The 12,046-nt window shown below is 43.6% G+C and overlaps 1 protein-coding gene across 3 annotated transcripts in view; it reads left to right on the top strand.

Annotated features, from left to right (window-relative positions):
- LOC142200837 (mitogen-activated protein kinase kinase kinase 3-like) overlaps nt 1-4,162 on the top strand; it is a 108,558-nt gene extending 104,396 nt beyond the window's left edge. For all 3 annotated transcript variants that reach the window (XM_075271478.1, XM_075271477.1, XM_075271479.1), the window contains 2 exons: nt 600-777; nt 3,015-4,162. In XM_075271478.1, the coding sequence (XP_075127579.1) occupies nt 600-777; nt 3,015-3,243 (407 nt within the window). In that variant the 3' untranslated portion in view covers nt 3,244-4,162. The remainder of the gene's footprint in view (nt 1-599; nt 778-3,014) is intronic.
- The last annotated feature ends 7,884 nt before the right edge of the window (nt 4,163-12,046 follow it).

Raw genomic sequence — 12,046 nt, 5'->3', positions numbered from 1 at the left:
CGGGATAGGCTAGTTCAGGTCCCTAATTCGTTTAGGCTCGAACAAGTTTGGTTCGTATCACACCTTAAGTTGGCTTAAAAGATAGTGTAGAGCGCTCTTATGGCTTCTAGAAAAACCTGGCACTCCTGTGGGCATTGGGGAAAGTCTTATCAGTATATGTGCCGTAGATCTGCAAAACCTCTGACTAGAAGTCTTTAAGAGATGGGCAGCTCCACCATATGTTCTCCATGGTACCCTGTCTTCCCCAAATTTAAAACAGACATTGATATTTGCCATGTACATATGTTCCACTTCCACTGGGATGTCACCACAACATTGAGTTAAATTTTTATGTACTGGAAACCCCTTTAAGGCAGATTTAAGGTTAGTGTACCAAATGTAATGAGATACAAGAAGTCATTGTGGACAAGAAGTGAGAGATACCACAGGAAGGCTGAGTTCATGAGATAAAGTTCTGGCCTGCTGAGCGGTGTAGATCTATGGCATCTTGCCTGGTTGTTTCCTGGATTTCCAAAGCGTGTACTGATGTATAACAATGCAAGAGACTGGATTATCTTCAGAACAATTTACAATACAGATGTTTTATCCACTATGTGCAGGTGCCAACATTTTAAGAGACTCAGCTGGGAATGTAAAACTTGGTGACTTCGGGGCCAGCAAACGCATCCAAACCATCTGTATGTCTGGGACCGGAATAAAATCTGTGACAGGGACCCCATACTGGATGAGTCCAGAGGTGATCAGTGGAGAAGGATATGGAAGGAAAGCGGATGTGTGGTAGGTATTGCAGATAAATCCCTGATGAGAGATTTATTGAAGGAATGTGATAATTGGGCTCAGAAATAGGAACAGTGTGTCCACGCAGCAAAATGAAAAGTACACCTAGAACACTGTGTATTTCTATAGACAGGCCCATACATGACTCCAAAAAATGCAGCTTACTGCTGCTTGGTGTAAAGTTGTCCATGTATCTCGGGATAGTTGATGTACACTTGAATCATTATTAATAATGGACATATACTGAATGATGCGGATCACTTGTAGTATATACTTTACATTATCAAAAAAGCTGAGGCACCTAAAAATGATAACCGATAACATCAGAAGATCACAATGGCAGATGCACTAAGTTTGACCACCGTGTGACCACTTGCTCCACAGAAAGCCAGAGGTGGTCCAAACTCATTGGATTGCACAAATATTATCTTAATTATCTATGTGAGATTATTTTTAGTCCATTTTAAAGGGATCCTATCATTGGATACCCTTTTTTCTGACTAACACATAGGTATATTCTTATCCTACCTTTAGATATCTTCTCCACGCTGCCGTTCGGTAGAAATCTGGGTTTTCTTCGGTATGCAAATGAGTTCTCTCGCAGCACTGGGGGAGGTCCCCAGCGCGCAAACAGCACTGGGGGGGGGGGGTCCCCAATTCTGTGAGAGAACTCACCAGTGCCGCCTCCATCTTCCCTCTCCCTGTGTCGTCTTTCATCCTGGGTTCTTCTAGGCCTCGGGCAGAGCCGGCTGCGCAAGCCTGAGCCACAAGTAAATGGTCGCTTACACCAGCTTATGAAAGGCTATTCGTCTCCTACATGCATACGCAGTCGGCTCTGCCCGAGGCCTGATGGCAGAGCCTACTGCGCATGCCTAGAAGATTGAACCCCAGGACAGAAGAAGACGTGGAGAGAGGCTGTTCCAGAAGAAGATAGAGGCGTCGCTGGTGAGTTCTCTCGCAGCATTGGGAACCCCCCCAGTGCTGTTTGAGCGCTAGGGACCGTTCCCCCAGTGCTGCGAGAGAACTCATTTACATACTGAAGAAAACCCGGATTTCTATCGAACGGCGGCACGGAGAAGACATCTAAAGGTAGGAGACGAATAGCATTTCTTAAGACTATTCTTACATGTTAGTCAGAAAAGAAAGGGCATCCAATGATAGGATCCCTTTAAGCCCACTCCTAATGTGAATGCTCAGCTTCAAGATATGTGATGAATCCACTGCAACAAATCAACAGCAAAGTTTAGGTGTTACCTGGAGATTTTGTTGCCGATTTTGTTGTGGATTTCACCTTATGCTGTCAGTAGGTTGAACATCTGCAGAAAGAATACACATGCTGCAGGATATCAAATCTGCCCCACATATCAGTTTCCATGTGACATTGCTTTTCTTGTAGAGTGTAGATGAGATTTCTTAAAATTTTGTTTGCATTGCCACTGCTGTAACATGCTGCAGATTTTCCAAGTGCAAATCAGGATGGAAACCCCTACTGTATCTGCCGCATGTGCACATACCCCTAAGGGTTGCATAATTTTTCTCTGACAGTTACCATTGACTGGACACATAGCGGAAGTCAATAAACATATGAAATATATCCCCTTTGTTTTGCATTCTAGTTGCGTTTGGATGCAAGGACCTATCTAAAGGCTCAAGGACCCTAGTGCAAAAACACGGCCTGGACTCCCCTGCTCAACTTTCTCTTATAACCATCAGGCACATTCCACCCATATATTCTAGCAGCATTTACATTTCCCTATCTTTCTGTGTTTAGGCCCAGACCACCATGAAGACTCTATTTACACAATCTTCCCATTCCCTGTCCCCCACGCAATGATGTCATAACCTCCTTCCATGGAATCCCTCCTTGGCCGTATGCTGCAGACCAACTGCTGGTTTTGCCATTAAAGGGTTAATTTTCTCCTTTCTGGCAGTGGAACACTGTATATGATAAATCTTTTCATCCAGTGCACCATAGGGTAGGGGTATATGATAAATCTTTTCATTCAGTGCACCATAGGGTAGAAGTATATGATAAATCTTTTCATCCAGTGCACCATAGAGCAGGGGCAATACATTTATGGTGCACAAGCTGCCAGCCATCAGCCTTAGTATGGTGAGGGGGCCTGGCTTATGGGCCCAGTCACAGCTATTACCACTGCAATCCCTATACTTACATCAGTGTTGTATCCCAGAAATGGGTTTTTACTTACCACTGTGTTTTTCTCTCTATATTACAGGAGTGTAGCCTGCACAGTTGTGGAAATGCTGACAGAGAAACCCCCCTGGGCAGAGTATGAAGCAATGGCCGCCATTTTCAAAATTGCTACTCAGCCAACAAAACCAAAGCTTCCGGACAGTGTTTCAGACTCTTGTAGGGACTTCATGAAGCAAATATTTGTGGAAGAAAAAAGGAGGCCTACGGCTGAGGAACTTTTAAGGCATCCTTTTGTTAGTCATAGTATTTAATTTCTTTTCTGATCACTGTAAAATGTCAACCAAATGAAGGATTGCAAAATGCACAGAGGAGCCCTCCAAGACGCCCATGTCTCTACTGCTTGCATTCCTCAAGAGGCCGAGCAGATCAGCCCTGAGAACAGACATATCTAGGCTCGTCTGCGGCTCCTGTAACACTACTGGAGGAGAATGTATTGTATCGGCAGCATACTGAAACAATTATGGAAGATCTATTAAGCAATATCCCAGAAATGAAGGACGGATTGGACTCGCCAGAGCCGAGAATTATTACTTCCCAAGCCATTATATGCTTTCAATTAGTGGTCGGTTATGAGGATCAAACACTGTTGGTGCCGCCTGTAAAGCAGTGAAGAGCAGCAGCTGGGCCTGTGCCTTGAGCGATGAGCCAGCTGGTGGAGGATGCATTGTAGTTTCTCCAGATGTAGTAGGTCCTCTTAGGATGCTACTACACATCTGCCTTCTTACTTGTCATAACACAAGCGTTTTTTGGAAACTATGCAGGTGTCTTGCATTTTTGATCAGTTAGTTATTGTCATTGTGGTAGTAAAAAACAGCGTATGCATTAGTACAAGTAAAAGACAGCCCATATAATAGCACCCTTAAAGGGGTTGTCCAGGATAAACTGATAATTAACCCCTAAACTAAACTCCCTCCCCCACCTAACTTCTAATTTACTTCAATTAAATAAAAATCTGTAATTACCCATATCGGTGGAGCGGTCATGTGACCACCCCAGGGACACTTTCTGATAATTCGGTAATGTTCCATTTCACCGCTTCTGAAACGGAACATTACCATCACTCTTCCCCCTCCCTTATCCCCCCTCAATACTTTCTTTTTCCAGGGATGGCTCCTCCCTGTCTTCCTGTCTTCTAGGGAGACAGGGAGGGTGGGAGATGCTAGTAATAGGTGGGACAATAGACTTAGTGGGATGGGGAGGGTGGGAGCGGCTATTAATGGGTGGGATCGCTAGTCAGTAAGAGTGGTAAGGGCTAGGCTTAGTGAGACAGTGAAGGTGGTAGGGGCTAGGCTTATTGAGACAGTAAGGGTGGGAGGGGCTGGGCTTAGTGAGACAGTGAAGGTGGTAGGGGTTAGGCTTAGTGAGACAGTGAAGGTGGTAGGGGCTAGGTTTAGTGAGACAGTGAGGGTGGTAGGGGCTAGGCTTAGTGAGACAGTGATGGTGGTAGGGGCTAGGCTTAGTGAGACAGTGAGGGTGGGAGGGGCTAGGCTTAGTGAGACAGTGATGGTGGTAGGGGCTAGGCTTAGTGAGACAGTGAGGGTGGGAGGGGCTAGGCTTAGTGAGACAGTGATGGTGGTAGGGGCTAGGCTTAGTGAGACAGAGAGGGTGGGAGGGGCTGGGCTTAATGAGACAGTGAAGGTGATAGGGGCTAGGCTTAGTGAGACAGTGAGGGTTGGAGGGGCTAGGCTTAGTGAGACAGTGAGGGTGGGAGGGGCTAGGCTTAGTGAGATAGAGGGTTTTGTAATGTAGTGAGAGTGGAGGAGGGATGCTGAGTGAGAGGGAGTTAGTGCAGCAGCTACACAGGAAACTGCACAGCAGGAAGCTACCACAAGTAAACAAAGGAAGAGTGTGCCAGCAGAGACACCCAGAAATCACTCCAAATCCTGCTAAAGGTATATATGGGTGTTCTTATTAAAGCATTATTAGCACTAACAGACCTTTATAAAAAATAAAAAAAAAAGATTTTCTGCCCAGAAAACCTCTTTAAAGGGGCAGTTTCCATAATGATTGTTTATTGCCACTACTAAAATATACTTTACTATAAAGTAGACAATGTCGCAGTGAAGACAAATAAGGCCCCGTTCACATGAGGATTCCGCATGTGCACAGTCTGTCACGGCTGCCGCAGCGGGATATTGATGCAGTGCACGGCAGCCTGTTGCGGCTTTACGCTCCAGATTAGGCCCAAATGAATGGGACTAGTCCGGAGGGTGCTGTCGCGAGGCAGACTCCGTCGCTGAATCAGCCACGGAATCCGCCTGAAGAAAGGACAGCTCGCTTATTTTTTCCGCTAGCAGGAACAAACTTCTAGCGTGAAAAAGAACGCTAGTGGTCTACATAGACCTCTATTGTGAGGGGGCGGATTTTGAGGAGGATTTTGAGAAATCTGTCCCCTCTGCCCTGCGTGAACTAGCCCTTAAGTGCATTCATATGTACGTAGAGATACACACATATATACATACAATCACATATATACACTCATACATCATAACGTGTATATACATTCACTTGTATATACACGTTATTAGACATACATGTAGACATTGTAACATGCATGCACAAATATACATTTATCTACACACTAACACACATATACATGTACAGCAAATTTGCCGGCCTCATCCAGAAAAACTGCGCACCACAAAAATTGTTGCATTTTTTGCTACTTTTGTAACTGTTGCCCCTTGGTTGTGACTACCACCCCTTATTATGCTATGGGTACTGAATGTGCCGACCATGCCCCCTTTTTGGACATGACGGGTACGTAAAGTGACGGTTTTCCCAGCAGTGTGGGAGATTTATCTGCTCTTCTGGGAGTCCAGGGAGGTCACCCACTTTTTTTGGAGCCTCCAGAGCGTCTACAACACTTGGCAGGTATGATTTACAGTACACACACACACATATACATAGAAACACACACATGTACACACTGTTTGTGCCTTATATCTAACCGTTAACAGACATGTACACGCAGTGACACACAAGCATACATGTACTGTACTTCTTTTAGAGGACAGTAGCAGGAGCCATGGCTGTCTGTTTCCTCCCGTTGTGGTGCTGGACATGTTTATTGATCTCCTGCCAGCAATGATGCTGGAGCTTTAACAGTAAAGCTCTGTCCCTTCCCGCTCCTCTACAATCTGACTCCCGTCTCTATGTAACACTCTATTTCCTATAATATTGCCTGAAAGCCATGCCAATAAGATCTGCCCCCCCAAGACTTGTCAAGTTTAATAAACTCTTTAAGCTAGCAATAGACCTTAGCGTATTGATGGCGATTCCAGATGTTTCGTGTACGACCTATAGATAGACTAATAAACATTAAAAATAGCCCCCGCTATTTTAACTTGAAGGGAAAATCTGTGTTGGAATTTTTTTTTTTGGCCAGTAGTCTATTGTTTTACCATAAGAAGAAGGAGCGAGGCCCAATTCTCCTGAATACTTGGAAATAAGATGCATTTGTCTGAGCCATACAGACATAATAGCGGTTAGATCAGATGGCAACCAAATGACTGCCAGCTCTTGCCTCATGCTAAAACCCAGTTGCAAAATCTTTTTTTTAGTGTCATGTAAAAGCCAAGCTCCTTCTAGGATAAAACAGTAGATGGTAGAAAACAATATATCATGTGACCCAAAATTGTGAAAAATTGTACATTGTACGTCCTGGTTATCACATGTAACATGGAATGACTGGAGTTCTTCCTTACGTTGTGCCATATTGAAGCCATTGACTGCCTCGTACCGCAGGGGCTTTGTGTTGCTCACCACTGCTTTACGGCATCGGATACCTGGTCACTTCTATGAAGACAGTTTATTTTTTCATAAACATATAGTTCTGGAAAAACTGTTTTTAATGGCGTATTAAAACTGATTATCTTTTGTAATACCAAACTGTTAGATAAGTGGAGCAGTAAGTATTTTCAGAAAAAAAATAAAAAAAAATCTTATTTAATAGGAAACACCACAACATTTGTTATGTATGTTTCACTCTTTGAGGTCAGAGTTCAATGAGTATTTGCTCTTAGGGTAAGTTCACACAGGGTTTTTTGGACCGGAACGGTTCCGGTCCAAAATATGGGTAGCTGCAACTGGTGGATGCCAGTTCACTGCACCGGCATCCAGTCCCGCACTCCGCTCAGGATTAGGCCCTAATGAATGGGCCTAGTTGGGAGGGAGTGTCTTCAGGCAGATGTCACGAGGCGAATCCGCCTGAAAGAATGAGCAGCTCGCTTCTTTTCCCGGGAGCAGAAACAAACGGCTCCTGGAAAAAAGAACTGACCGGCTCCCATTGATTTCAATGGGAACCATCTTTTTGGTCAGGATTTTGAGGCAGATACGGCCTCAAAATCCTGACCAAAAAACCCCGTGTGAACTTACCCTTAGTGGTGCAGATAGATAGGTTAGGGTCCCCTGGATCAAATGGTGTTTCCCCTTTGTGAATCAGTGACTCTTATTGTTGAGATATCACTTTTCAATGAGTAAATGAGCTCTTTGGAGCATCGAGGGTGTTGTCATTGCCATAGAGATCTAAACGGCAACTCCCTTGTTGCTCCAAAGAGCTCATTTGCATATTGACAAAAATACTGATATCTCAGCAACCGATTCACAAGGGGAAAACATAATTTGGTTCAGGTTTCCCTAACCTATCTATCTGCAGGGCTGGGTTCTGGTAACAGACTCTGAGTAAATATATGTGTTGTCCCTTTGTTTGCACCCAAATGTAAATCTAAGACTATGTGAAGACTATGTTCACATTTGCGGTGAAGACTCTGTCGCAATATCTGCCTGAAATCGGTAGATGAAAAAATCCTGCGTGCACGGCTTTTTCAGCCACTGCTTTCAGACAATGGGCACCCAATGGATCCCATTCTAGTCGATGGGGTCCATCAGGCTCCGTATGAAACGACTATTTAGCGGTCCGCCTGTTGTGGTTCTACAACAGACCAGAACAACGTACAGCCAACCCTAGTGTGAATCTTACGTTAGTTTCTTATATTTAGCACTTTTGTGTTCTGCTGTTGTAGTCTTACAGGAAGTGCAGCCATATTGTTTTTCAGCTTTGAAATCTTTCAGTAACTTGTCACTTTGTTGTGGCCTGAACAAGAGAAGAAGGTAATTCTAAAGTGACGACCAATATGGCTGCTTTTCTAGTTGCTGCTGTTTCCAAAAAGTCAGCCACAACCAAACAGAAAAAATGGCAGTGTCTCAGTTAAAAAACAAAACTTAGATACCATCTCTCGGCCGTAAGGAACGCCTGCTCTGACAGTACAACGCTATGGACGAGAACTGCCAGCGGGGGGAAAAGGTTCCTCACAGCCAGCCCGGCGATGATGCTGATCTGTGAGGAACTTTCCCCCCCCAATACAAGTCTATGGACGATTACTGCTGTGGGGGCGTCCTCACAGACCAGCGATGATGCTAGACTATGAGGAACTCCCATCTGACAGTGGGCAGATATCTCCACATAATGGGAATTCAGTGCACTGTCAGCTTTCTAGCAGTATATAAAACCGCACATGAAAGGTTCTCTTTAACTTGTGACTTAGTAGAGGACATTTTTACAGTTTGGGTGGATATTCTCTATAAGATGTTAAATTGCTTTCATCTAGTTCTTAGTTTTATCTTTTCTTCTATGAGAAAGCTGGATGACAACTACTGTAGTAAGTAATGCAAAAAAAGAAACTGAATTTGATGCCCAACCTTCCCATCTGGTTTTGCAGTGAGATATTGAGATGGATACAGGGAATGTATCACTGAAAATAAAGGGGATGTGTATATCATCTGGGACATGTTTGGTACATCCACAGGATATTCCATACTTGTTCCCTAAAAACGTTGTACAGATTTTTTTTCCCAACTTTAGGCTGAGGCACCACGTGGCGGAAACGCAGCTTTTTTATTGCAGATTTTGTTGCGGTTTTTTGAACCAAAGCCAGGAGTGGATTGAGCAGAAGGTAGAAGTATAAGTGCTTTATATATATCTCCCATTCCTCTTGTATCCATTTTTGGCTTTGGCTCAAAAAACCGCAACAAAATCTGCAACAAAAAAAGCTACGTTTCCTCAACGTGGGGCCTTAGCCTTAGAGTACAAGACAAGTTAAAAATTCAAGAAATAGAAATTTTCCGAGGATCTGTCACCTCTCCTGACATGTCTGTTTTAGCACATATTTGTATTTCCCATGAAATGACAATTGTGGAGCATCGCTTCTTATACCATTGTGGTGTTCTGTCCCTCTTATATTCTTCATGAATATTTAAGGATAAATGGAATACTCTGTGATACCATTTTCCTTGTCAGAGGGATATCAGCAGTGATTGGACAGTGTCAGGCTGTGTACAGGGATAAAACCACAACTGGTAACACCCAGTTGTCAATTTATTCATATCTTTCTTTGCAGGATAAGTTTTAGAAATGGCCTAATGTATAGAAAAGCAGTCTACTGAACTTTCCTACATAATGTTAAAAAATAAAAAGGTATGTCAACACACCAATGACAGACCCAGACCTATGGCTATGCTCATTGCATACATACGCTGAATATATTCACTTGGAATGGTGTAAACACAAGCTAAGACTAAGTTCTCATCTGCACCGGATTCACCGTAAAAATCGGTGGACAGAAAAGACCTGGATGGTGAACTTTTCTTCATGGTGGACACCTGTGTCCGCATGATACCAGTGTTTCTTCAGTTTGGGTCTCTCGGGAGACCTGAATGACAGAGACACCAATCTAGATATGAACCTAGCCGAGGCAACAAAAAAGCAAATGAGACCTTGGTCCCTTCAGTCTGATGAGAACAGTAATTGTTGGACCTCCACAGAATATGCTGGACCTCGAAAATGTTATGGTATATCCTAGTAATATGCTGCAGTATTATAACATTCATACATCATTACAACTGCAATTTAAGGGTCCATTCACACGGAGTAAACGCGCGCTCATTTTGGCACACTACATGTGTAAAGAAAAGACGTGTAAAACTAAGACTCCCATTGACTTCAATTACATTTTTTTTACACGTGTAAAAAATGTGTCGCCAACCCCCATAACTAAAACACTTCACACCAATTCCCCATACATGGATCTTGAAGTCCTGCACCCTGGGTTTAATCAATGGGATTTTTAATGGATTTTTGATGGATCTGTGACTGTCCATTATTAACATTGTGTAACAGATGCTCACAATGGACACTATTAATAGTAATGAGTACACCCCCTTACATAGAACATTTACCAACCTTTAATCTGGTCCATGACCAGTGGCGTAACTACCGCCGTAGCAGCAGAGGCAGCTGCCACAGGGCCCGGGACATTAGGGGCCCAGTGACAGCCGCTACCGCTGTTATTATTATACTCAGGGGTCTTTTCGGACCCCCAAGTATAATGATCGGCGGCCCAGGAGAGGTAAGAAACATAAAAAACACTGTTACTTACCGTATATACTCGAGTATAAGCCGACCTGAATATAAGCCGAGGCCCCTAATTTTACCACAAAAAACTGGGAAAACTTAGTGACTCGAGTATAAGCCTAGGGGGGAAATGCAGCAACTACTGTTGGGGCCGGGATCAGTAAGTGACGCCGCGGGCCCCACAAACACTATCATTATACTCGGGGGTCTTTTCAGACCCCCGAGTATAATGATCGGAGACCAGGGATAGGTAAGAAACATAAAAAAACACTGTTACTTATCTCTCCTCGATCCGGGCAGGCTTCAGGCCTAGTTGTCTGACATAGTTGTCGTCATAGAAGATGTACTACAGAGGAGGCCGACAGCAGAGGACTGCAGCGAAGCCGGAGATAGGTAAGTAACAGTGTTTTTAATATTTTATCCCCCCCTGGGTCTCCGATTATTATACTTTGGGGTCTGAAAAGACCCCAGAGTATAATAATTGTTTATGGGTGTCCACAGTGGGGCATAATACTGTGTGCAGGGGCCACTAAGGGACATAATACTGTGTGCAGGGGCCACTAAGGGACACAATACTGTGTGCAGGGGCCACTATGGGGTATAATACTGTGTGCAGGGGCCACTATGGGGCATAATAGTGTGCGCAGGAATGCGGAGGAGGGGGACGGTCGAGGTCTTTGGTGTTGGTCGGGGGGGGGGGCATGTCAAAAGTTCGCCATGGGGCCCCGCCATTCCTAGTTACGCCACTGTCCATGATTTATAACAATTACTCCAAGATTTCCAACTTTGCTATCAATCTTTATCTATTAGTCTTTTTGCGCTGCAATTTTTTATTATTATTTTTAGCAACAACAAAACATAGTTTAGTCTACTTTTGTCATAAAAGACAGGCAGATACACAGATTGTTATTACCTATAGGGTCACCAGTTTCCCATAGAGCTGTATTCCACACAGGTATTCAGAATCCTTTAGGACTTTTTTTTTTCATATACGAATAATGCAAGTCAATATAAGAAACCTTGTAATATACAATGAAACTTCTCCAGAAGGCTACATCCTTGAGAGCACCATCCTCTTACCCACATTGTCACTTAGACCACATATTCTGTTAGGGATTTTCAGTTTTCCATAATAACCATCCTCTTTGAGAAGATGACTCTCATAGAGGACTATGTTTTAATGCAATTTTGGGTGATCTTCCCAAAGAGGTTTCACTGTATGCTATTATCCATACATACAGAGGTCAGACAACATCATTAGCAGGTTTGGATCTAGTTAACCCCTTCCTGCATTTTTTGATTTGCGTTTTTCGTTTTTGACCCCACCCCCTTCCAAACCCCACAACTTTTTTATTTCTCCGCTCTCCGAGCCACATGAGGTCTTAATGTTTGCGGGACAATTTTTTTTTCATGATACTGCCATCAATTTTTCTGTACAATGTACTGGGAAGCTGGGAAAATTTCAGAATTGGGTGGATTTGAAGAAAAAGTGTATTTGTGCGATTTTCTTACAGGCTTCGTTTTCATGGCATGTCACCTTTATTCTATGTTTCGATTCCGGGGATACCTGATTTATGTGGCTTTCTTTACATTTTAACTCCTTAACAAAAATCCAAAACTGTGCCCCCCAATTTTTTTTTCTA

The sequence above is a fragment of the Leptodactylus fuscus genome, chromosome 4 (genome assembly GCF_031893055.1).
Source record: "Leptodactylus fuscus isolate aLepFus1 chromosome 4, aLepFus1.hap2, whole genome shotgun sequence".
In the NCBI taxonomy this organism is placed as follows: Eukaryota; Metazoa; Chordata; class Amphibia; order Anura; family Leptodactylidae; genus Leptodactylus; species Leptodactylus fuscus.
The sequence above is the reverse complement of the archived record's forward strand: the minus strand, read 5'-3'. Positions and strand labels throughout refer to the sequence as shown.